The 21,736-nt window shown below is 42.6% G+C and overlaps 1 protein-coding gene across 10 annotated transcripts in view; it reads left to right on the top strand.

The window, feature by feature from the left end:
• The window catches only part of TRPM3 (transient receptor potential cation channel subfamily M member 3), a 625,242-nt gene extending 604,590 nt beyond the window's left edge, over window positions 1–20,652 (top strand). For 8 of the 10 annotated variants that reach the window (XM_049895512.1, XM_049895509.1, XM_049895508.1 and 5 more), the window contains 4 exons: window positions 8,766–8,916; window positions 9,017–9,216; window positions 14,390–14,522; window positions 18,121–20,652. In XM_049895512.1, coding sequence (XP_049751469.1) covers window positions 8,766–8,916; window positions 9,017–9,216; window positions 14,390–14,522; window positions 18,121–19,582 — 1,946 coding nt within the window. In that variant the 3' untranslated portion in view covers window positions 19,583–20,652. The remainder of the gene's footprint in view (window positions 1–8,765; window positions 8,917–9,016; window positions 9,217–14,389; window positions 14,523–18,120) is intronic. The other 2 variants (XM_049895514.1, XM_049895513.1) reach the window with 1 other exon arrangement.
• The last annotated feature ends 1,084 nt before the right edge of the window (window positions 20,653–21,736 follow it).

Genomic DNA, 21,736 nt, shown 5'->3' with positions numbered 1-21,736 from the left:
GGGATGGGTCCTGTTTCATTTTTTTGCAAATGGATATCCAGTTATGCCAGCACCATTTGTTAAAAAGGCTATCTTTTCCCCAATTAATTGACACTGGTCCTTTGTCAAATATCAGCTGCTCATACGTGGATGGATCTATGTCTGGGTTCTCAATTCTGTTCCATTGGTCTATGTGCCTGTTGTTGTACCAGTACCAGGCTGTTTTGACTACTGTGGCTGTATAATAGGTTCTGAAATCAGGTAAAGTGAGGCCTCCCACTTTCTTCTTCTTTTTCAGTAGTGCTTTGCTTATCCGGGGCTTCTTTCCCTTCCATATGAAATTGGTGATTTGTTTCTCTATCCCCTTAAAATATGACATTGGAATTTGGATCGGAAGTGCGTTAAATGTATAGATGGCTTTTGGTAGAATAGACATTTTTACTATGTTAAGTCTTCCTATCCATGAGCAAGGTATGTTTTTCCACTTAAGTATGTCCTTTTGAATTTCTTGTAGTAGAGCTTTGTAGTTTTCTTTGTATAGGTCTTTTACATCCTTGGTAAGATTTATTCCTAAGTATCTTATCTTCTTGGGGGCTACTGTGAATGGTATTGATTTGGTTATTTCCTCTTCGGTGTTCTTTTTTTTTTTGATGTAGAGGAATCCAAGTGATTTTTGTATGTTTATTTTATAACCTGAGACTCTGCCAAACTCTTCTATTAGTTTCAGTAGTTTTCTGGAGGATTTCTTAGGGTTTTCCATGTATACGATCATGTCATCTGCAAATAGTGATAGCTTTACTTCCTCCTTGCCAATCCGGATACCTTTATTTCTTTGTCTAGCCTAATTGCCCTGGCTAGGACTTCAAGTACGATGTTGAATAAGAGCGATGATAAAGGGCATCCTTGTCTGGTTCCCGTTCTCAAGGGAAATGCTTTCAGGTTCTCTACATTTAGAGTGATATTGGCTGTTGGCTTTGCATAGATGCCCTTTATTATGTTGAGGAATTTTCCTTCAATTCCTATTTTGGTAAGAGTTTTTATCATAAATGGGTGTTGGACTTTGTCAAATGCCTTTTCTGCATCAATTGATAAGATCATGTGGTTTTTGTCTTTTGATTTATTTATGTGATGGATTACATTAATGGTTTTTCTGATATTAAACCAGCCTTGCATACCTGGTATAAATCCCACTTGATCAGGGTGAATTATTTTTTTGATGTGTTGTTGGATTCTATTGGCTAGAATTTTGTTGAGGATTTTTGCATCTATGTTCATGAGGGATATAGGTCTATAATTTTCTTGTTTTGTAATGTCTTTACCTGGTGTTGGTATCAGGGAGATGGTGGCTTCATAGAATGAGTTGGGTAGTATTCCGTCATTTTCTATGCTTTGGAATACCTTCAGAAGTAGTGGTGTTAACTCTTCTCTGAAAGTTTGGTAGAACTCTGCAGTGAAGCCGTCCGGGCCAGGGCTTTTTTTTGTTGGGAGCTTTTTGATTACCGTTTCAATCTCTTTTTTTGTTATGGGTCTATTTAGTTGTTCTACTTCTGAATGTGTTAGTTTAGGTAGGTAGTGTTTTTCCAGGAATTCATCCATTTCTTGTAGGTTTTCAAATTTGTTAGAGTACAATTTTTCATAATAATCTGAAATGATTCTTTTAATTTCATTTGGTTCTGTTGTGATGTGGTCCTTCTCGTTTCTTATTCGGGTTATTTGTTTCCTTTCCTGTTTTTCTTTAGTCAGTCTAGCCAATGGTTTATCAATATTGTTAATTTTTTCAAAGAACCAGCTTTTGGCTTTGTTAACTCTTTCAATTGTTTTTCTGTTCTCTAATTCATTTAGTTCAGCTCTAATTTTTATTATTTGTTTTCTTCTGGTGCCTGATGGATTCTTTTGTTGCTCAGTTTCTATTTGTTCAAGTTGTAGGGACAGTTCTCTGCTTTTGGCTCTTTCTTCTTTTTGTATGTGTGCATTTATCGATATAAATTGGCCTCTGAGCACTGCTTTTGCTGTGTCCCAGAGGTTTTGATAGGAAGTATTTTCATTCTCGTTGCTTTCTAAGAATTTCCTTATTCCCTCCTTGATGTCTTCTATAACCCAGTCTTTTTTCAGGAGGGTATTGTTCATTTTCCAAGTATTTGATTTCTTTTCCCTAGTTTTTCTGTTATTGATCTCTAGTTTTATTGCCTTGTGGTCTGAGAAGATGCTTTGTAATATTTCGATGTTTTGGACTCTGCAAAGGTTTGTTTTATGACCTAATATGTGGTCTATTCTAGAGAATGTTCCATGCGCGCTAGGAAAAAAGTATATTTTGCAGCAGTTGGGTGGAGAGTTCTGTATAAGTCAATGAGGTCAAGTTGGTTGATTGTTGTAATTAGATCTTCCGTGTCTCTATTGAGTTTCTTACTGGATGTCCTGTCCTTCTCTGAAAGTGGTGTCTTGAAGTCTCCTACTATAGTTGTGAAGGTATCTATCTCACTTTTCAATTCTGTTAAAATTTGATTTATGTATCTTGCAGCCCTGTCATTGGGTGCATAAATATTTAATATGGTTATGTCTTTCTGATCAATTGTCCCTTTTATCATTATATAGTGTCCTTCTTTATCCTTTGTGGTGGATTTAAGTCTAAAGTCTATTTTGTCAGAAATTAATATTGCTACTCCTCTTCTTTTTTGCTTATTGTTTGCTTGATACATTTTTTTCCATCCTTTGAGTTTTAGTTTGTTTGTGTCTCTAAGTCTAAGGTGTGTCTCTTGCAGGCAGCATATAGATGGATCGTGTTTCTTTATCCAGTCTGTGACTCTCTGTCTGTTTATTGGTGCATTTAGTCCATTTACATTCAGCGTAATTATAGATAAATAAGTTTTTAGTGCTGTCATTTTGATGACTTTTTATGTGTGTTGTTGACAATTTCATTTTTCCACATACTTTTTTGTGCTGAGGCTTTTTTTTTTAGTAAATTGTGAGATCCTCATTTTCATAGTGTTTGACTTTATGTTAGTTGAGTCGTTACGTTTTTCTTGGCTTTTATCTTGAGTTATAGAGTTGCTATACCTTTTTGTGGTTACCTTATTATTTACCCCTATTTTTCTAAGTAAAAACCTAACTTGTATTGTTCTATATCGCCTTGAATCACTGTCCATATGGCAGTTCAATGCCTCCTGTATTTAGTCCCTCTTTTTGATTATTGTGATCTTTTACCTATTGACTTCCATGATTCCCTGTTATGTGTATTTTTTTTTAATTAATCTTAATTTGTTTGTTTTTGTGATTTCCCTATTTGAGTTGATATCAGGAAGTTCTGTTTTGTGACCTTGTGTTGTGCTGATATCTGATATTATTGGTTCTCTGACCAAACAATATCCTTTAGTATTTCTTGTAGCTTTGGTTTGGTTTTTGCAAATTCTCTAAACTTGTGTTTGTCTGTAAATATCTTGATTTCGCCTTCATATTTCAGAGAGAGTTTTGCTGGATGTATGATCCTTGGCTGGCAGTTTTTCTCCTTCAGTGTTCTGTATATGTCGTCCCATTCCCTTCTTGCCTGCATGGTTTCTGCTGAGTAGTCTGAACTTATTCTTATTGATTCTCCCTTGAAGGAAACCTTTCTTTTCTCCCTGGCTGCTTTTAAAATTTTCTGTTTATCTTTGGTTTTGGCGAGTTTGATGATAATATGTCTTGGTGTTTTTCTTTTTGGATCAATCTTAAATGGGGTTCGATGAGCATCTTGGATAGATATCCTTTCGTCTTTCATGACGTCAGGGAAGTTTTCTGTCAGGAGTTCTTCAACTATTTTCTCTGTGTTTTCTGTCCCCCCTCCCTGTTCTGGGACTCCAATCACCCGCAGGTTATTCTTCTTGATAGAGTCCCACGTGATTCTTAGGGTTTCTTCATTTTTTTTAATTCTTTTATCTGATTTTTTTTCAGCTATGTTGGTGTTGATTCCCTGGTCCTCCAGATGTCCCAGTCTGCATTCTAATTGCTCGAGTCTGCTCCTCTGACTTCCTATTGCGTTGTCTAATTCTGTAATTTTATTGTTAATCTTTTGGATTTCTACATGCTGTCTCTCTATGGATTCTTGCAACTTATTAATTTTTCCACTATGTTCTTGAATAATCTTTTTGAGTTCTTCAACAGTTTTATCAGTGTGTTCCTTGGCTTTTTCTGCAGTTTGCCTTATTTCATTTGTGATGTCCTGAAGCATTCTGTAAATTAGTTTTTTATATCCTGTATCTGATAATTCCAGGATTGTATCTTCATTTGGAAAAGATTTTGATTCTTTTGTTTGGGGGGTTGGAGAAGCTGTCATGGTCTGCTTCTTTAAGTGGTTTGATATGGATTGTTGTCTCCGAGCCATCACTGGGAAACTAGTTTTCCCAGAAAATCCGCTAAAAAAAAAAATGCAGTCAGATCCCTGTCAGAGTTCTCCCTCTGGCTCAGGCTATTCGGATGTTAATGAAGCCGCCTGGGGAGGTTGGGGGAGGGAACAGAGAGATAGGAGAGTAGCACCTCAGAATATAGCCAGAGTTGCTTGTCTTGCTTGGAATGACTATTATATCTGAGATTCCCGCGGGGCGCGTCGCCTATGTGTGCTGGCTGTGTGGAGATTGCCCCCGGGGGGTCTGGCCTGCTGGAGTCAAGGTCAGATCCTCCGCTTCCAGCCCCACGCCCAGCGTCAAGGCTCCCCTACTGGGACGGTGCACTCTCGACTCCAAAATCAGTCGCTGCCTCCCGGGGACTTCTCGTCTCTCCAGCCGCGTTGCCGTGCCGCCTCTGAGAACCAGTTGGGCCGCCTCCCGGGGTTAGTTCAGGTGGGTGGAGCAGCTCCCCGTGCTTGTGCCGTGACCGAGTGTCCCGGCTGGGACGCTGTTCTCCCCGCTCCAATACCAGTCGCTGCCTCCCGGGGACTTCTCCTACCGGCTGCGTCCCACGCCGCCCGCGCGACCCAACTGGGCCCCCTCCCGGGGTTAGTTCAGGGGGGTGGAGCAGCTCTCCGTGTTTATGCCGTACCTGCGTCCAGTCCAAATCCTGGCGGGACGGTTCCCCGGCTGGGACGCTGCTCTCCCCGTTCCAAGACCAGTCACTGCCTCCCAGGGACTTCACCTACCGGCTGCGTCCCACGCCGCCCGCGGAACTGGCTGGGCCCCCTCCCGGTGTTAGTTCAGGGGGGTGGAGCAGCTCTCTGTGCTTGTGCTGTACCTGACTGGTACGCTGGCTCCAGACTCTGGAAACAATCGCTGCTTCCCCGTATTAGTTCATTCTCCGTCTCTAAACCTGTGTTTGTTGTTCAGGGTTCGTAGATCATTATGTATGTGATCGATTCACTTGTTTTTCCGTGTCTTTGTTGTAAGAGGGATCCGAGGTAGCGTCTGCCTAGTCCGCCATCTTGGCTCCGCCCCCTCCCTGTTGATATTTGAAATACCAGTGGCATAGCTTCCGGCATCACAGCGACATGCAAGCCACCACAGTACAACAAACTGATAGATGAGTGGTACTAAATTGGTACTGCCTCTGTAAAGGCAGGCGGTATAAAAGGTAGGGGAAGTTAGAATAAATTAATGCCCTGGGTTGGCAAGTACTCCCAGGGCCAATCATGTCATATATCAAATCAAACCTTGTACAGAGATTTTAAGCTAGTCCAATTTTTTTTTTTTAGTAGTATGGGCCTTTGAAGAAGTGAGCAGAAGAGCACAACAGAGACCTAGGGACATGTTGACTGCACTATCTGGAGGTCATGGGAATGCTCATAGGTCACTTGAAGCAAGGGAGTGCCTGCTATTCTCCTTGATTTCCTCCCTAGGCAAAGAAGGGCCATAAAAGAGGAAGTGTCTGCATAAACCATTTGCTATTGAGTCTGTTCTGACTCATGGTGACCGCATGTGTGTCAGAGTATAACAGGGTTTCGGTAGCCAATTTTTTCAGAAGTAGATTGCCAGACTTTTCTTCCAAGGCACCTTTGAGTAGGTTTGAACTGCTCATCTTTCGGCTAGTGTCTCCATGGCCTTCACTAAATATGGGTCAGAAGAGCAAGATGGATGAGCTCTACTCCTCATGAGTGTATTCTACTGTCAGAATGGAGTCGAGAAACAGAGATCAGGGACCACCTGTCTAAAAACTGTGTACACTTTGTTATTTCTGCTGCTGTGTGTCGGAAAGGGCAGAAGAGAGGGGGTGACATTTGCACTCCACAGTCAGCCAGAAGGGAAGGGCATGGAGGGCCAGGGAGCTTCACAGAGGAGAGAGAAGCAGAAGATTCCCTGAAACCTGCAGCCAAGTGGGTAACAGAGACTGAAGAATGGTTGAGCATAGGAAGACTTTGTGCCAAATCAAGGGAAGGATTTCCGGAAAGGACCCAAGGAAGGAGTTCATAACCCCTCAGAACTAGTGGTGTGGGACATGTCTGTGACTGCCCATCAACCAGATCATGTCCACATGATACCTTTAATTTATTCAACAAACACTGGTAGTGTGTGCACATGTATGGATATAGGGGTGTATACACTATGCCAAGCAATGGGACACCACACAGAGCAATTTCCCATTGGGAATCCAGTGTGGGACACAGACGAGTAAACTGGCAATGGCCAGAAAGAGTGAGAAGACCTACCAAGGGGCAAGCAGAAACAGTGCTCTGGGACTCTTGGACCATAACGAAAATACCTTATGGAGACAGAGAATGAGCTGCGTGGGCTTTGGTAAGCTGGGTAGGCAGTGAAGAATGAATAGGATTCACCCAGGTGAAAGCTGGAAGTGACAGCAAGGTGTGAGAGGAGGGTTTGGAAGCAAAGGAAAAAGCCTGGCTTGAAATCAGGAAGTAAGAGAATATGGCATTTCTAGGAACCACAAGAGGCTCGGCCCAGTTTGTGCTTGGAGTGAGAGCGGAAAGTGGCAAGAGTGGGCACTGGGCCAGTTACCTTCAGGGCTGGACTTCATCCTGAAACCAGTGGGGGTTTCCCTTCCTGGGGAGGACATGATCAGGGCCTCCTACGTGGATTTCTTGGGTGGTTGGTGCCACGATGCCAATAAATAAAAAGAGCCCAGCTCGTTGTCAACCCCTGAGCCTAACATCCTAACATCTTCCAGCAAAACCAAAGGAAAAGCTTTGCCACCTTTTTCTGGGCAGAAAAACAGGGTCCTGGTGTCCTGAAATGATAAAATCCCTAATTTGTTGAGAGGGTGCATTTTGGACCGCAGGGCACATCACCCATCAAGTCATTTTTTCCAGCCTAATTCAAGCTCAGTGGCCTCAACCTTAGTGGCACATGAGAATTACCTGGGAAGCTTTAAAAAAAAAAAAAAAAAATGATGCCTGGGGCACCCTCAGAGATTCTCACTTAATTGTCTGGAATATTGCTAGACACAGGTATTTTTTGAAAGCTCCCCAGGTGATCCCCGTGTGCAGCCAAGGTGGAAAACTGATGTACAGAGCACAGCCTAGCAACTGGAACTCTCCAGAAGGAATGGACACCCCTTGCCAGGTGCTCCAGCCTGGGAGTAGATGTGGCGTCAACTTTCTAACCCTCCTGGTGGATCTTCAAAAGCGGTCACTGCTGAGAGGTCTTCAAACCAGTTGCCGTGGAGTGAATTCTGACTCACGGCCACCCTGTGTGTGTCAGAGAGAACTGTGCACTGTGCTCCATGGTGTTTTCCATGGCTGATCTTTTGGAAGTGGATCTCCAGGTCTTTCTTCTGAGGCACCTCTAAGTAAACTTGACCCTCCAACTTTTCTGTTAGCAGTTGAGCATTTGCACCGCCCAGGCAGGGACTGAAGAGGTCTTCAAAACCGCTCCCCTGCCCCTTATCTTTTTCTGCCCCCTCCCTCACCTTTATACAGGTGGATGAAAAAGGACTTTGTTCTAATAGGGAGCTGGAGAGGGAGGCCTGCCTCACCTATCCCTCCTCACCTTGGGGCATCAGCAACTCCCTGGACCACACTGTCAAAGCAGTATTAAGGTGCTTTGTCAGGTTTTTTTGTCACTTCTTTTTCCTAGAACTTACCCAGAAACTCCAGGCAGGCCTCATTACCACATTACTCACCTTCACCTAGTCCTACACATCACCTTCCTCCTCACCCCACCCCCAGACCTCTTTCCCCTATTTGGCTGGTTAGTCAGTGCAGTTGGGTTTTGTTCCCTGAAAAGCGCATTTCTGGAATGGGTACGACCCGTGGTCCCTCATCCCTCTCTCTCGTGAAACCCCATCCGTCAGGAACGCCAAGTGACAAGCCTCTAAATACTTCCAAGGCACTGCCCTGTTTTGTTCTTTCTGCACTGAGACAGCAAATCGTTAGCTGGGTTGTTTCTCGTGGCAATTAACAGCTGCCTGGGTGTTAATTCTCAATCAATAGCCCTCGGGGCTGCTTTTATAGCTGTCGGCTTCTGGCCTCCACAGCACATTTTGAAAGTAACTTGACAGGGCAGTGAACACTTCCTGGGCTCCTCAGACCACTCCAGGAAAGCCCCCACCAGGCTTCTAAGGGACACCAAGTGCTGCTCCATGAGTGTCACAGGCCAGAGGACAGAGAGAGCAGGCAGGGGTGCCTCACACCTCTTTCATGTCAGAGGACAACTTGGGAGACCGGTACCACCACTCTACTGTGGAGTCACAGCCTCTTGAGATATTTGCAATATGCTTCCATTTTTCTGTTTGTTTTGGATTTTTTTTTTCCATTTGTTTTGAGATGGCTGTATCTTTTCTCCATCTAAAACCTTCACTCAAATCAGTCTCTTTTTTTCAAAAAAAATCAAGTAGTCATGGTGCTTCATTTCTTGCCTGTGTTGCTCCTTCAGCTCCCTGTGGACAGAATGAGACCCGAGAAGATGGTAAGATAATCCAGCTGCCTCCCTGCAAGACAGGAGCCTGGATCGTGCCGGCCATCATGGCCTGCTACCTCTTAGTGGCAAACATCCTGCTGGTCAACCTCCTCATTGCTGTCTTCAAGTAAGTGGGTCCTTTCTCAGAGCACTTAAAGGGGGCAGGTCGGGGGGAGCTTCAGAGACCAATAGATTTTCTCACTTGATTCTCACTGTCTCTATTTCAGCAACACATTTTTTGAGGTAAAATCGATATCTAACCAAGTGTGGAAGTTTCAAAGATATCAGCTCATCATGACTTTCCACGAGAGGCCGGTTCTGCCCCCGCCTCTGATCATCTTCAGCCACATGACCATGATATTCCAGCACCTGTGCTGCCGATGGAGGAAACACGAGAGCGACCCAGATGAAAGGGACTACGGCCTGAGTAAGTGTCCAGCAGCAGCCCCAGCCAACCACACAACAGAAATCCCTACCACTTCCTCGGGCAAAATCATGCAGGACTAATTCCACCTAACACCTCCCATTTTCTGCAGACAGAAAACAGCCCTGGGGACTTGGGAGGGTATACTTGCATAAGAAATAGTGCTAGAAAGAAGACAGTAGAAGCTGAAATTGAATATTCTTAGCCTCATCTCCTTTCCCAGTAAGATAAAAATCAATCTCCAGCAGGTCTTATTAAGCACCTTCATGGGTCCTAACTTTCTTACGGTCCCACCACAAAATACATCAACCATATTAATACACACCCAGTGCTAGACTGGAGCCCTGGTGGCGCAGTGGTTTAGAGCATGGCTGCTAACCAAAAGGTCAGCAGTTTGAATCCACCAGCTGCTCCTTGGAAACCTTATGGGGCAGTTCTGTTTGTCTTATAGGGTCATTATGAGTCGGGATCTACTCGACAGCAACAAGTTTGGTTTTTTTAGCACTCCACTGTACAGTGAAACCTGTGACAGGACTGCCTTGTTTTTCTGGGTCTCACAGGATTTCCACCTTTGACAGAATGCAGTCTTACACTTCTCTATCACTCGTTTTAGTGGAAAATATTTGAGTTTTCCTTCTCTGACAAGTATCTACCTGACACAGGTCCTGGCTTTCTCAAGTTTTACCGTATGTATAGAAAGCATTACATATGAGTTGAGTTGAATTGCATTTGACAAAGTTTTAGTTTCCCTTACCATTTCTGGACCTATCATCTTTTTAGGTCTTAAACATTCTCCTAAGCCTTAGGCATTGTGCCTATAGGACCTCACAAGGAAACCAGCCCTGGTTCCCATTATTCAAAGAACAAAATGAAAGATTCCTCACCCTTCACCTTCTAACCCAGTGTTTCTAAAAGAAGGTGTTACTGGCATTTACGGGCAACAATCCCTTATTGTGTAGGCTCATTCCACACATTGCAGAAGGTTTAGCATACCTGACCTCTAAACGTTAAATACTAGTACTCATGAAAAAAAAAAAACAAAAACCCAAACTGTTGCTGCTAGTCGATTTCAACTCATTGCAACCCTGCAGGACAGAGGAGAACTGCCCCATACGATTTCCAAGCTGTAATTCTTTACGGAAGCAGACTGCCACATCTTTCTCTCATGGGGCAGTTGGTGCGTTCAAACTACCAACCTTTTGGTTAGCAGCCCAGTGCTTAACCACTATGCCACCAGGGCTTATTAAAGGTCCTACAAATTCCTAATTGTCCCTTAGAGGGGTAGTACCATCCTCAGTTAAGAACCACTGGGAATCCAGTCCCATGCAAGCAAGCTAGTATGGTTTCTCAAAGCGTGGTGAGCTTACACTAGATGACTGAAAATAACCTCTGGAAGCGTGGCCCAGGAATCTACCTTCATAACAGGCAACTCATGTTATTCTTGGTCACATTCCTTATGATCCCCAGTGCATCTAAGGTTTAAAACCAAAGCCACTTAATCAATCGTTTTTCTAAGTCTGAAGCTTTTAGCAACTTCCCCAACATGGTAATGTCCAACATCTTTCTAGATATTAAAATTGGAGTGTTAGGGAGAGCTGGGAATTCCGAAATTCACTTTTTCAGCTACATCACAAATTTTAGGCAAATAGAAATCTTAGGGAAAGGGGGGAAGGAGCAGGAGGAGAAGACGACACAGGGGGAGAAGACAAAGAAGAAGCAAATGGAGTAGGAGAAGAGGAAGAAGACGACAAAGATGATGGCAAAAACAAAGAAGGAGAACCAGCTCTGCTATAAACCTTGATCAGTGTGGTGGCACATGAACTGCTCAACTGGGGCAGAGGGCTATTATTAATGAACTATATTCTGCAGTGGATAATAAGCTGAGGGTTAACCCAGGGCCCCAAAGTCATTTAAAATAGAGATTCTCCAATCTTTTTTTTTTTTTTTTATGGTAAGAGGAGAACCTCATTTATCCAGAGTTTACGAAGAGGGTGGTCTGGAAATACAACAAAGGAAGTGAGGCAGTCTGCAGACCCCTTTCAGCTCATGTCCGTACCCTCACAGAAGGCCACAGACCTGAAAAAGCCAGCTACATAAGTTCAAGTTCATGGTTTTCTTGTTATCACTAATAATAGCAATAAAAAGCATCACCACGTCACCAGAAACAGGGAAGGGATGGAGCAAATTGTTGGCTCCTTCTCAGAGAAGATTTCAGAGCTGTGGCTGGGTCAGAAAGGGTAAAGGGCAGAGACATGGGCATCTGCATTATATTAATCAATAAACCAAAGTAAACTTTTCACTATCAATCTGTAGCCTAGTTAAAAGAACCCAGGACACTGCCAGTTGCCTCCAAAGCCTAGTTCTTGGAGAACCTTAGAGGAAAATAATCTGCAGTGTAAAATTTAATTTTTATTGTAAAATCTGGCATATTTGGGGGTTTTTTTCCAAAAAAAAAAAACAGATATAGAGTACTAGTATTAGTAGACAACGTAGTCAAACAAGACACTATTTAAGGTGCTAGAAGAGTAAATATCAAGTATAGGCAGTCTCCGATTTACAACAGGGTCCCGTTATGACTCCATTGTAAGTTGGTTCTGGTGTAAGTCGAATACCTTTTTTTTGTGTTTGTTTTCATTATTATTGCCATTTACTATCAGTATCTTTATAAATCCAATCTTTGTCTTTGGGGTTGGAAACATTACATAATCTACTCTGGTAGATGTTCTTCATCTTGTATTATCTTGTCCAGCCCATCCTTGAATTTTTTGGCAGCTTCAACCTCAGCACTTCCTGCTTCTCCAGTCATACACACGTTCTGTTATCCAAATCTGCATTCGAAGTGATGAAACCAGCCCTTGGTGGCATCAAAGTCTTTGCTGTTCCTTCAAGTTTTCAAAAAGGCTGTGTGCTTTCGTTTGAATAGTCAGGAAACTCATAGGAATCTTCTTCTGGATTTGGTCTTCTATCCAAATCATCAACAGCTTCTCTATCTCATGGATCGGCCCTTGCCTTTTCTTTGCTGAAATTGTCAATTTTATGCCAATCGCTCCTTTAACTGCCTCCAAAATCCTGTTCTTATCCTTAATGACTGTAGAAACAGTTTCCAACGAGACAGTCCTTCCTCACATGCTATTTCAGCAAGTTTTTTCCCATCATCATAGGCCTCGATGATCTTCATCTCTATATCCATGTCTAGAGCCTTCCTTGCCGTCTTTTTTGGATTAGAACTTACAGTGGCATGACTTCTTTTGCTAGGCATATTGTTGGGGGTGTAAGCAGTACAAGTGTGACAGTATGAGAAATTCGAAAAACTCGCCTTCAAATTAATAACCAATGCTTCTGACGGTACAAAACACTGAATAAGATCACGCTGTAGGTCTGGTCTACAATGAAGTCAGTGTCATAACAGCTGTTGGGCACGTGCCCAGTTCAATTGTCGTATGTTGTTAAGAGTTGAACATTGCCCAACTTTCTGTCCCTCAGGACTCCCGACACTGACACTGACTTCACTGTAGACCAAGCCAAAGCCAGCTATAGGGCAGTATTTTGAACAGTAAATCATAACACTGAACATCTGTGAGTGAACATCTGAGAATGATAACATCAGCAAATTACACGCTGCAACATTGTAGGTAGTACATAGTACTAACAATTAAAAAAAAAAAAAAAAACCATTACTATAGAGTAGATTCCAACTCTAAATGTCCAAAAAACAGATGGTCGTTAAATGCGGTTTGTCATAATTCAAATACATCATAAGATGGGATTACTGGTATGCTTACTTCCTTTGTTCTAAAATATAGTATTAACAGGAAGGAGTCTGTACTTTGCAGGGTCCTAGAAACTGCCTCTTTTCACTCCCATCCCTCCAAGCTAAGCACTGGGCAATTTCATGACTGAATCCCAAGTGCCTCCCTCTTGATAAAGCTCTTCCTCTCCTCCCTTCCAAGGTGGCCTGCCATATTTGAGCAGAAGAGTCTTATTTCTGGTGTTTTCTCTACTCTCACCTGCTTTTACATTCATATGCTGATGAATCCCACAAGCAGATTCAGGCGAATGCCTCAGAGCAAGCCAGAGCAGCCTCACAAAACTAACCCCCAATTACCTAAAATCCAGGACTTCCAAACATTTTCAACAGCCCCAGTGGCATCTCAAGGACACAGGGTTAGAAGAGGGACTTCCCCCATTTATGGCTTTTCCAAACCGACTCTCCCACCCTAACCCTGATTCATGGGCCATTTAAAACTTCAGATTTCCACTAGGCTCTTTCTACCACAGTATCGGTTAAGAATTGGTTTACCTGCTAGTAACAAAATCAGGCTAACAATAACATAAACAAATAAGACTTTATTTTTCTCACATAACAGAAAGTGGAGAGGTAGACATCCCAGGGCTCAAAAATGGCTCAAAGGAGACAAAGACCCACAGCCCTTCTATTTTTAGGCTCAGTTATTCTCATCATACTGTCTTGTCTCACGGCAGCAAAATAGCTGCTGCAGTTCCAGTCATTACATTCATGTTCGAGGCAGGAAGAAAAGGAGAAGGAGAAAAAACAGAAAGAAGTAGCTACATCTCTGTATTTTATCAGAAAAGCAAGATCTCTTCCCAAAAAAAAAAAAATTTTTTTTTTTTTTTTCCCTGCGATAGACTTCTTTTATGTCATGGGCCAAACTGGGCTGCATGAGTAGTGCTAGTTTCTTAGGAAGCTGGAAGTGTGTACGTTTGGCTTCCCAGCCCCAGTAATGGGGAAGTGGGAAAGAGAGAATGGGGTTGCAAAAGAGCTTTTAGTAAGGCCAACCAGCAATGTCTGTCTGCCACACCCTTCAGCCCAGAAATTTTTGAGCTTTTAAGGAACCTACATTTTCTGTGTACTTCCCTTTTCTTTATTTAACTATGTTTTGGGTCTTGCAACTTACATAATTCTCATCAGCCCCTGCAGTAAACCAGATACGCTCAGGTGAACTTCATACATATACCCATAGTGACTCTAATGAGCAGAAAGAAGACAGCGTCGAGTTGCCTGATTGGATGTAGATTTAGTTTGAGATTTAGGAAAGAATCTAGGCCCCTTTTTATAACCTTGACTTAGATTAAGAATGTCATTAGACCCACCAGTCAGATATCATCACTTTTACTTCTCTGCCTCATATCTTTCTCTTTTTTTTTCCTTTCACAGAACTCTTCATAACTGATGATGAACTCAAGAAAGTACATGATTTTGAAGAACAGTGCATAGAAGAATATTTCAGGGAAAAGGATGATCGATTTAACTCGTCCAATGATGAGAGGATTCGCGTGACTTCAGAAAGGTGTGTTCCATAGTCTCATGCCTTCTGCAGATGGCTTAAGCCATGGCATACTTTTATCAATTGAAAGTGTTTGCGCAGCCACAAAATAGAGACCTCTTGTGTGTGTTGTTAGTGTCCAAGAAATCACCAAGCTTACGAGAGAACAGAACGTTGTCTAAAGGATATACGCAAAATCAGACAAAAAATCCAGACTTACAGATCCTAGAGAGTTCTCCAGCAGGTAGTAGTAGCTGCCCTCCTGGACATTACAGATTATTGAGTTGATTCCAGGGCAGGGCTAGAGTTGCTGGCCAGAATTTGGAAAGTTCTGACCCAGACACAAACCAAGAGAGACCCAACCAAACCCAAGGCTCCTCTGTAGGTTTGTGGTCCATCCAGATCATTGAGCAGCTTCCCCAGAGTATAAATGGACTTCCAGCTTTCTAGTTGCTGTCGCGTCCACTCCTACTCATGGCGGCCTCATGTGTGTCAGTGTAGAACTGCACTCCGTAGGGTTTTCAATGGCTGGTTTTTCAGAAGTAGATTGCCATTCCTTTCTCCCAAGGTGCCTCTGGGTTTTGAACCGCCAACCTTTTTGTTAACCACCAAGCTCGTTAATCATTTGCACCACCCAGGAACTCCAGAAACAGTCCTAGTGCCTAACATATATAGGTGCTCAATACATCCTGAATAAATGACAGCAAGAGACTTGTAAATTAGTCAGGATAATGATTGGAGTTTGTTTCAGAATTGCTTTGCTTTTGCTTTTTCTGAAACAAGCTAAAAGGAAAGAAACAAAAGGAGATTTTTCTACACCAGTGGTTAGATTCTTTTAGAACTATCTCATTAACCCAATAGCTCTGTGGGCCATTAGGGCTGTAAAAACAATCTCAAAATAAAGAGAAGAGAGTCCTTTAAATTTAATAAGCATAGCTTTATGAAAATGCACTTAAATTTTCTCATTTTTGTTATTTTGCTATAGACTCATAAAAACCTCATTCAAGGCTGGCAACATTCAAAACCCAGCATTTAGGAACCACTGTTCTAAAGAACAACCAGAGTGTTACAAAGGCATGTACAGCTTTAAATTTCAAGCATTTGAGATACAAAGACAGCAGAAGCAAACTCTAGATAGTGTGAAAAAAGGTGTAATACATTGATGACTTTTGTCAATATGACTCAGGTTGCTAAGATTGAAGACAGTCACCTCTAGTTCCCATGATATGACATTTTGTCTGCCTATCCAATTTGGATATTCTCTAGTGGCTCTGGAGGAATTACATAAGTGGCATTTTTCTGTCCCTGGCCCTTCATTTCTCTAAAGAATGTAGTCTGGGTCACAGGCATATACTCATATGCCATTGAGTGATTATATCCATAGGTACCCAGCCAATATTAATAAAGTCCAAAGAAATGCACATATTTTATACACATCTGTCACTGCAAAAGAGACCATTTTATAATGATATGATGTGAAGCAATTTTCTGGCAAACAGGGAAAGGAGCTGAAAATCCAAAGATCTCTCTGTCTTTGTCTGAAGCCTTGAAAAAGTTACATATTAATGGACAAATATTCATGTGTTTCCCAGAAACCTGTGCCATGTGGACACATTACCTATTGCTCAGATGTTGTACTGCCATGTGTTGACAGTTCATACCTCCTGGGACTCCAATGCCAGTTACCCAGCGAGAGAGAGAGTGAGCAGGTGTGTGCTCAAGAGGGAGAAAAGAGTGGATAATTTACTATTGCTAGACACTCCAGAATTCACCACAAATTATTTTATACGATCATGGTTAAATTTCTTGATTTTGTCTTTCCTTTATTAATGGAAGGACTGGATTACATAGATCAACCCAAGTGCCTTGATAACAGCATCATATTAATACCTTGGTTGTTATTGTTCTTTGGTACCATTGAGTCAATATCTACTCATAGTGGCCTTACAGGACAGAGTAGAACTACCCCATTGGACTTTCTAGGCTGTAATCTTTATGGAAGCAGATTGCCAGGTCTTCTCTCCCACAGAGCTGCTGGGTGGGTTTGAACCACCAACCTTTTAGTTTGCAGCCAAGCACTTAGCCATTAAGCCACCAGGGCTCCTTATTAATGCCTTTAAAACTCGAAACCAAACCCGTTGCCATCGAGTCAATTCCAACTCACTGAGGCACTAAATTCTAAAAAGATTATCATGAAAATTAAAAAAATATATATACAAATGCAAAATAAAAGAATCTCAGTCCATGAAATACAAAGTTTATATACACACTGCAGTAAAAATATTTCCATTCTAAAATGTTACTATGAAATTCTAGGTAGTTATCAAAATACAGCGTTCTCCTTTTGTTGGTCACGCTGTTAAGCCAACACCTTAATACTTACTTTAGGTTATTAAGCCCTGCCCCAAGTCACAGCTAGGCCATGGAAGCAGTGAAAGTGTGGGACTTTGGCCCCAATCCACCTGAAAAAGAGCTTCTCCACAATGGAGAATGAAGAAAACCGAAGACACAAGGGAAAGATCAGTCTGAAGGACTAATGGACCACAACTACCACAGCCTCCACCAGACTGAGTCCAGCACAACTAGATGGTGTGCGGCTACCACCACTGACTACTCTGACAGGGATGGCAATAGAGGGTCCCAGACAGAGCTGGAGAAAAATGTAGAACAAAATTCTAACTCACAAAAAAAAAACAGATTTACTGGACTGACAGAGACTAGGGAAATTCTGAGAGTATGGCCCCTGGATATCCTTTTAGCTCAGTAATGAAGTCACTCCTGAGGTTCACCCTTCAGCCAAAGATTAGACAGGGCCATAAAACAAACAATAACATATGTAGTTCAACCATATATATGAGACTAAATGGGCATACCAGCCCAAAAGCAAAGATGAGAAGGCAGGAAGACACAGGAAAACTGGACGAATGGAAATGGGGAACCCAAGGTTGAGAAGCGGAGGGTGTTGACACATTGCAGGGTTGGCAATCAGTATCACAAAACAATATGTGTATTAATTCTTTAATGAGAAACTAATTTGCTCTGTAAACTTTCACCTAAAGCACAATTAAAAAAGAAAATATTCAAGGAATATTTATTCAAGGAAAAAAAGAGCTGCTCCACTTTTGTGTTTATTTATCGTGATTGTGCGATAACACACTTGGCTGCCTGCTGAAAGGCTGGAGGTTTAAGTCTACCCAGAGATGCCTTGGAAGAAAGGCCTGGCTATCTACTGCTGAACAATCAGCTATTGAAATTCCCATGGAGCACACTTCTACTCTGACGTACACAGGGTCACCAAGAGCCAAAACTGACTCAACTACAACTGGTATTTGTTTGTTTTTTTTGTTTTTAATCAGGATTGTGCATTAAATTTCATTGTAGGAAAAGGGGATTAGCAGCTGAAAACCACTGGACTAGATCATTTCTAAAGCATCTTCCAGTTCAAAAAGATTTGGGTTCTGTGATTTTCAGTGGCAGCATCAAAGCCATTCTCTGCTCCCTGCTCCCCCTTGCTACCCATGACCCCTGTTTTTGCCTCTGTCTTCTCTGTCCATGCTCTCTAGCCCCCCAGCAGGGGACGCCAGCCCAGAGTGACTCCTACTGTCTCTTCCCCCCCTCACAGGGTAGAAAACATGTCCATGAGGTTGGAAGAAGTCAACGAGAGAGAGCACTGCATGAAGGCCTCACTCCAGACTGTGGACATCCGGCTCGCACAGCTTGAGGACCTCATTGGTCGCATGGCCACAGCCTTGGAACGCCTGACTGGTCTGGAGCGGGCTGAGTCCAACAAAATCCGCTCGCGGACCTCCTCAGACTGCACAGACGCAGCCTACATCGTCCGCCAGAGCAGCTTCAACAGCCAAGAGGGGAATACCTTCAAGCTCCAGGAGAGTATAGACCCTGCAGGTGAGGAGACCATGTCCCCAACTTCTCCAACCTTAATGCCCCGTATGCGAAGCCATTCTTTCTATTCAGTCAATATGAAAGACAAAGGTGGTATAGAAAAGTTGGAAAGTATTTTTAAAGAAAGGTCCCTGAGCCTGCACCGGGCTACTAGTTCCCACTCTGTATCAAAAGAACCCAGAGCTCCCGCAGCCCCTGCAAACACCTTGGCGATTGTCCCTGACTCCAGAAGACCATCATCATGTATAGACATCTATGTCTCCACCATGGATGAGCTCCACTGTGATATAGACACAGTGGACCCTCTGGATAATTCCATGAACATCCTTGGGCTGGGTGAGCCAAGCTTTTTGGTTCCAGCACCTTCCACAGCCCCTTCAAGCAGTGCCTATGCAACTCTTGCACCCACAGACAAACCTCCAAGCCGGAGCATTGATTTTGAGGACATCACCTCCATGGACACTAGATCTTTTACTTCAGATTATACCCATCTCCCAGATTGCCAAAATCCCTGGGACTCAGACCCTCCCATGTACCACACCATTGAACGTTCCAAAAGTAGCCGCTACCTAGCCACCACACCCTTTCTTCTGGAAGAGGCACCTATCGTTAAGTCTCATAGCTTTATGTTTTCTCCCTCGAGGAGCTATTATGCCAACTTTGGGGTGCCCATGAAAACGGCGGAATACACAAGTATTACAGACTGTATTGACACAAGGTGTGTCAATGCCCCTCAAGCAATTGCTGACAGAGCCACCTTCCCTGGAGGTCTCAGAGACAAAGCAGAGGACTTATCTTGCTGCCATCCAGAAAGAGAAGCAGAACTGAGTCACCCCAGCTCTGACAGTGAGGAGAACGAGGCCAAAGGCCGGAGAGCCACCATCACGTTATCCTCCCAGGAGAGCGATACCTCAGACAGAGCCCTGTCCAACAACATCACTGTTCCCAAGATAGAGCGTGCCAACAGCTACTCAGCAGAGGAGCCAAGTGCACCATATGCACACACCAGGAAGAGCTTCTCCATCAGTGACAAACTTGACAGGCAACGGAACACAGGAAGCCTGCGAAACCCCTTCCAGAGGAGTAAGTCCTCCAAGCCGGAGGGCCAAGGGGACAACCTGTCCATGAGGAGATTGTCCAGAATGTCTGCTTTCCGCAGCTTTGAAAGCAAGCACAACTAAACCTTCTTGATGTGCATCGCAGGAGGCTCAAGAATCCAGCCCTAAAATCTCCCTGAACTCGCTTTGCCCCTTCCTTAAATCATACCTGCTTTTTACTTAGCTGAGCAAAACAAGCAATGCTTTTGGGAGGTGTTAACTCAAAGGTGGGAGTCCCTGGGTGGTGCAAACGGTAGGTGCGAGTCCACCCAGAGGCCCCTCAAAAGAAAGGCCTGGTCATCTACTTCCAAAAAATCACCCATTAAAAACCCTGTGGGGCTCAGTTTGATTCTGACACACAGGGCATCACCATGAGTCAGAGGTGACTCCACGGCACCTAGTAACTCCAAGGTGACTTCTGGGCCACAGGTCAAGAAAGCATTTGACCTGACCCAGTGCCAAACAGAAGGGTTTTCAGCTGTGGACGCGCTTGCTGGGGAGGGAGAGGGAAAGAAGGGGAGAAGAGTTAGAGATGAATGGTATGACCAATCACTTCAGAAAGCCGTGTGCTCTGGGGCCTGAAGGGGCTTAACACACTCTCCATGCCAGGTGGCATCTTTTGATTTCTGACCATTATCAAGAGGTATAGGATGCAGGGCTAAATTGCAAACTAAAATAAGATAGCCAGCATACAAATGAGATATTCTAAACTTCAATTCTGTTTTCTTTTCACATTGGCTCCATCACTGTGGTGACTGATGAAGAGCATCCTTTTTATTCAGTATAAGCCGGCAGCAAGCAGCTCTCCTAACGTCCCACATCCTTCTCATCCCAACACTTCTGTAATTGATCATTATAAAGAAAAAACAAGGTAACAGTCATAGTTCACCTGTCGCTTATATATTCACTTCTGGTGCCACAGCTGTTTATCTTTTTGGAAGAAAATAAGGGAAAAGAAATGCTTTTTTGTATTGCAATCCAAAATGAAAGAAGAATTGATGTTAAGAACAAATGTCGAGTGATTTATTCTGTCCAGTGGGCATTCAAGTATAGCCGAGCAAGCTCAGGATGAATGTAATTAAATAGTTTTATATTTTTTAATTTATTTTGTATCTCACTTGTCATTGCTGAATTCACTCACTGAATCTGTAATATTAAAGGGAAAAAAAAAAGTCCGCAGAACTAACTTAAAATTGCCATATGAGATATTGTTGTGTTCTTACCATTTATGTCCTGTGTTTTGCTGCTGTGTGAGTGTCATCATTTGCATGACTTCATCATGTCTTCTGAACACCTCCAAGATGTAACTGCCAATTCTTCACACCACCCATCGCTTGACCATTTTATATATGAATATATGGTTATATGTGGCTATTTTCATACCTAGAGTTTTGCCATCTCATCTGAGCTCAGCATAAATTTAATTGGAGTTTTTCAAGGGGATGATATCTTTTTTATGGAAATGTTCCAAAGTGCTTTTTAAGGAAGTTTCAAAACCATAAATAACTTCAGAATTGACTGGGAGTTTGGTATCAACCTAAAGCCATCCGTTGCAAGCATACAGTGAATATTTTTCTTATATGCAGAGCTATAAAAAAAAAGATACATTAGATCAAAATAGAAAGCAAATAAACCATATAAAGAGTTCTATAATATATGCTGCTTACAGGCATTTACACAGAGAGACGTGTTTATATATAGTATATAAACAGACATATAGAGCTTTCTAAAGAGGCTGGGACTTTTCTATCACCTTGAGGTATAACTAGGATTTTTTAATATCCAAGGAGTTCCACTGAAAGAGTTCATTATATTATTAGACCAAATATTGAATCTGTGATTTTTTAAAGCCCCTATGACCTTAAGGTTTCCTCGTAGCAAACTAGTTGTCAAAAGTACTCCCTGCCTGCCCCTGGCCCTTTTTATCTGAGAGCACTCACGATTATGACATCTTGTTTAGTTGTGTTTTCTCCTGCACAAAGCCGTTACACCAAGTGCAATCTGAAGAGACATGCAATTCTCAACCAGTTAGTATTATAGACTCTAGAATACAGGCAGAGCTTCTAGGTCAGAATCTGGACTGGAAGTGGGAAAAAGAAATCTTGGCCCCAAACTTTCAGAACCCTATTTAGATCACTAAGATTTAAAAAAGGATGAAGCCTTTAAAAAAAAATTAATGTAATGTACCTGGCCCAAGATACTACCTGATTCTTTTGGTTTACTTGTAGTTATGAACTC

The sequence above is a fragment of the Elephas maximus genome, chromosome 9 (assembly GCF_024166365.1).
Source record: "Elephas maximus indicus isolate mEleMax1 chromosome 9, mEleMax1 primary haplotype, whole genome shotgun sequence".
Classification (NCBI taxonomy): Eukaryota; Metazoa; Chordata; class Mammalia; order Proboscidea; family Elephantidae; genus Elephas; species Elephas maximus.
This window is presented reverse-complemented; position numbering and strand designations above follow the sequence as displayed.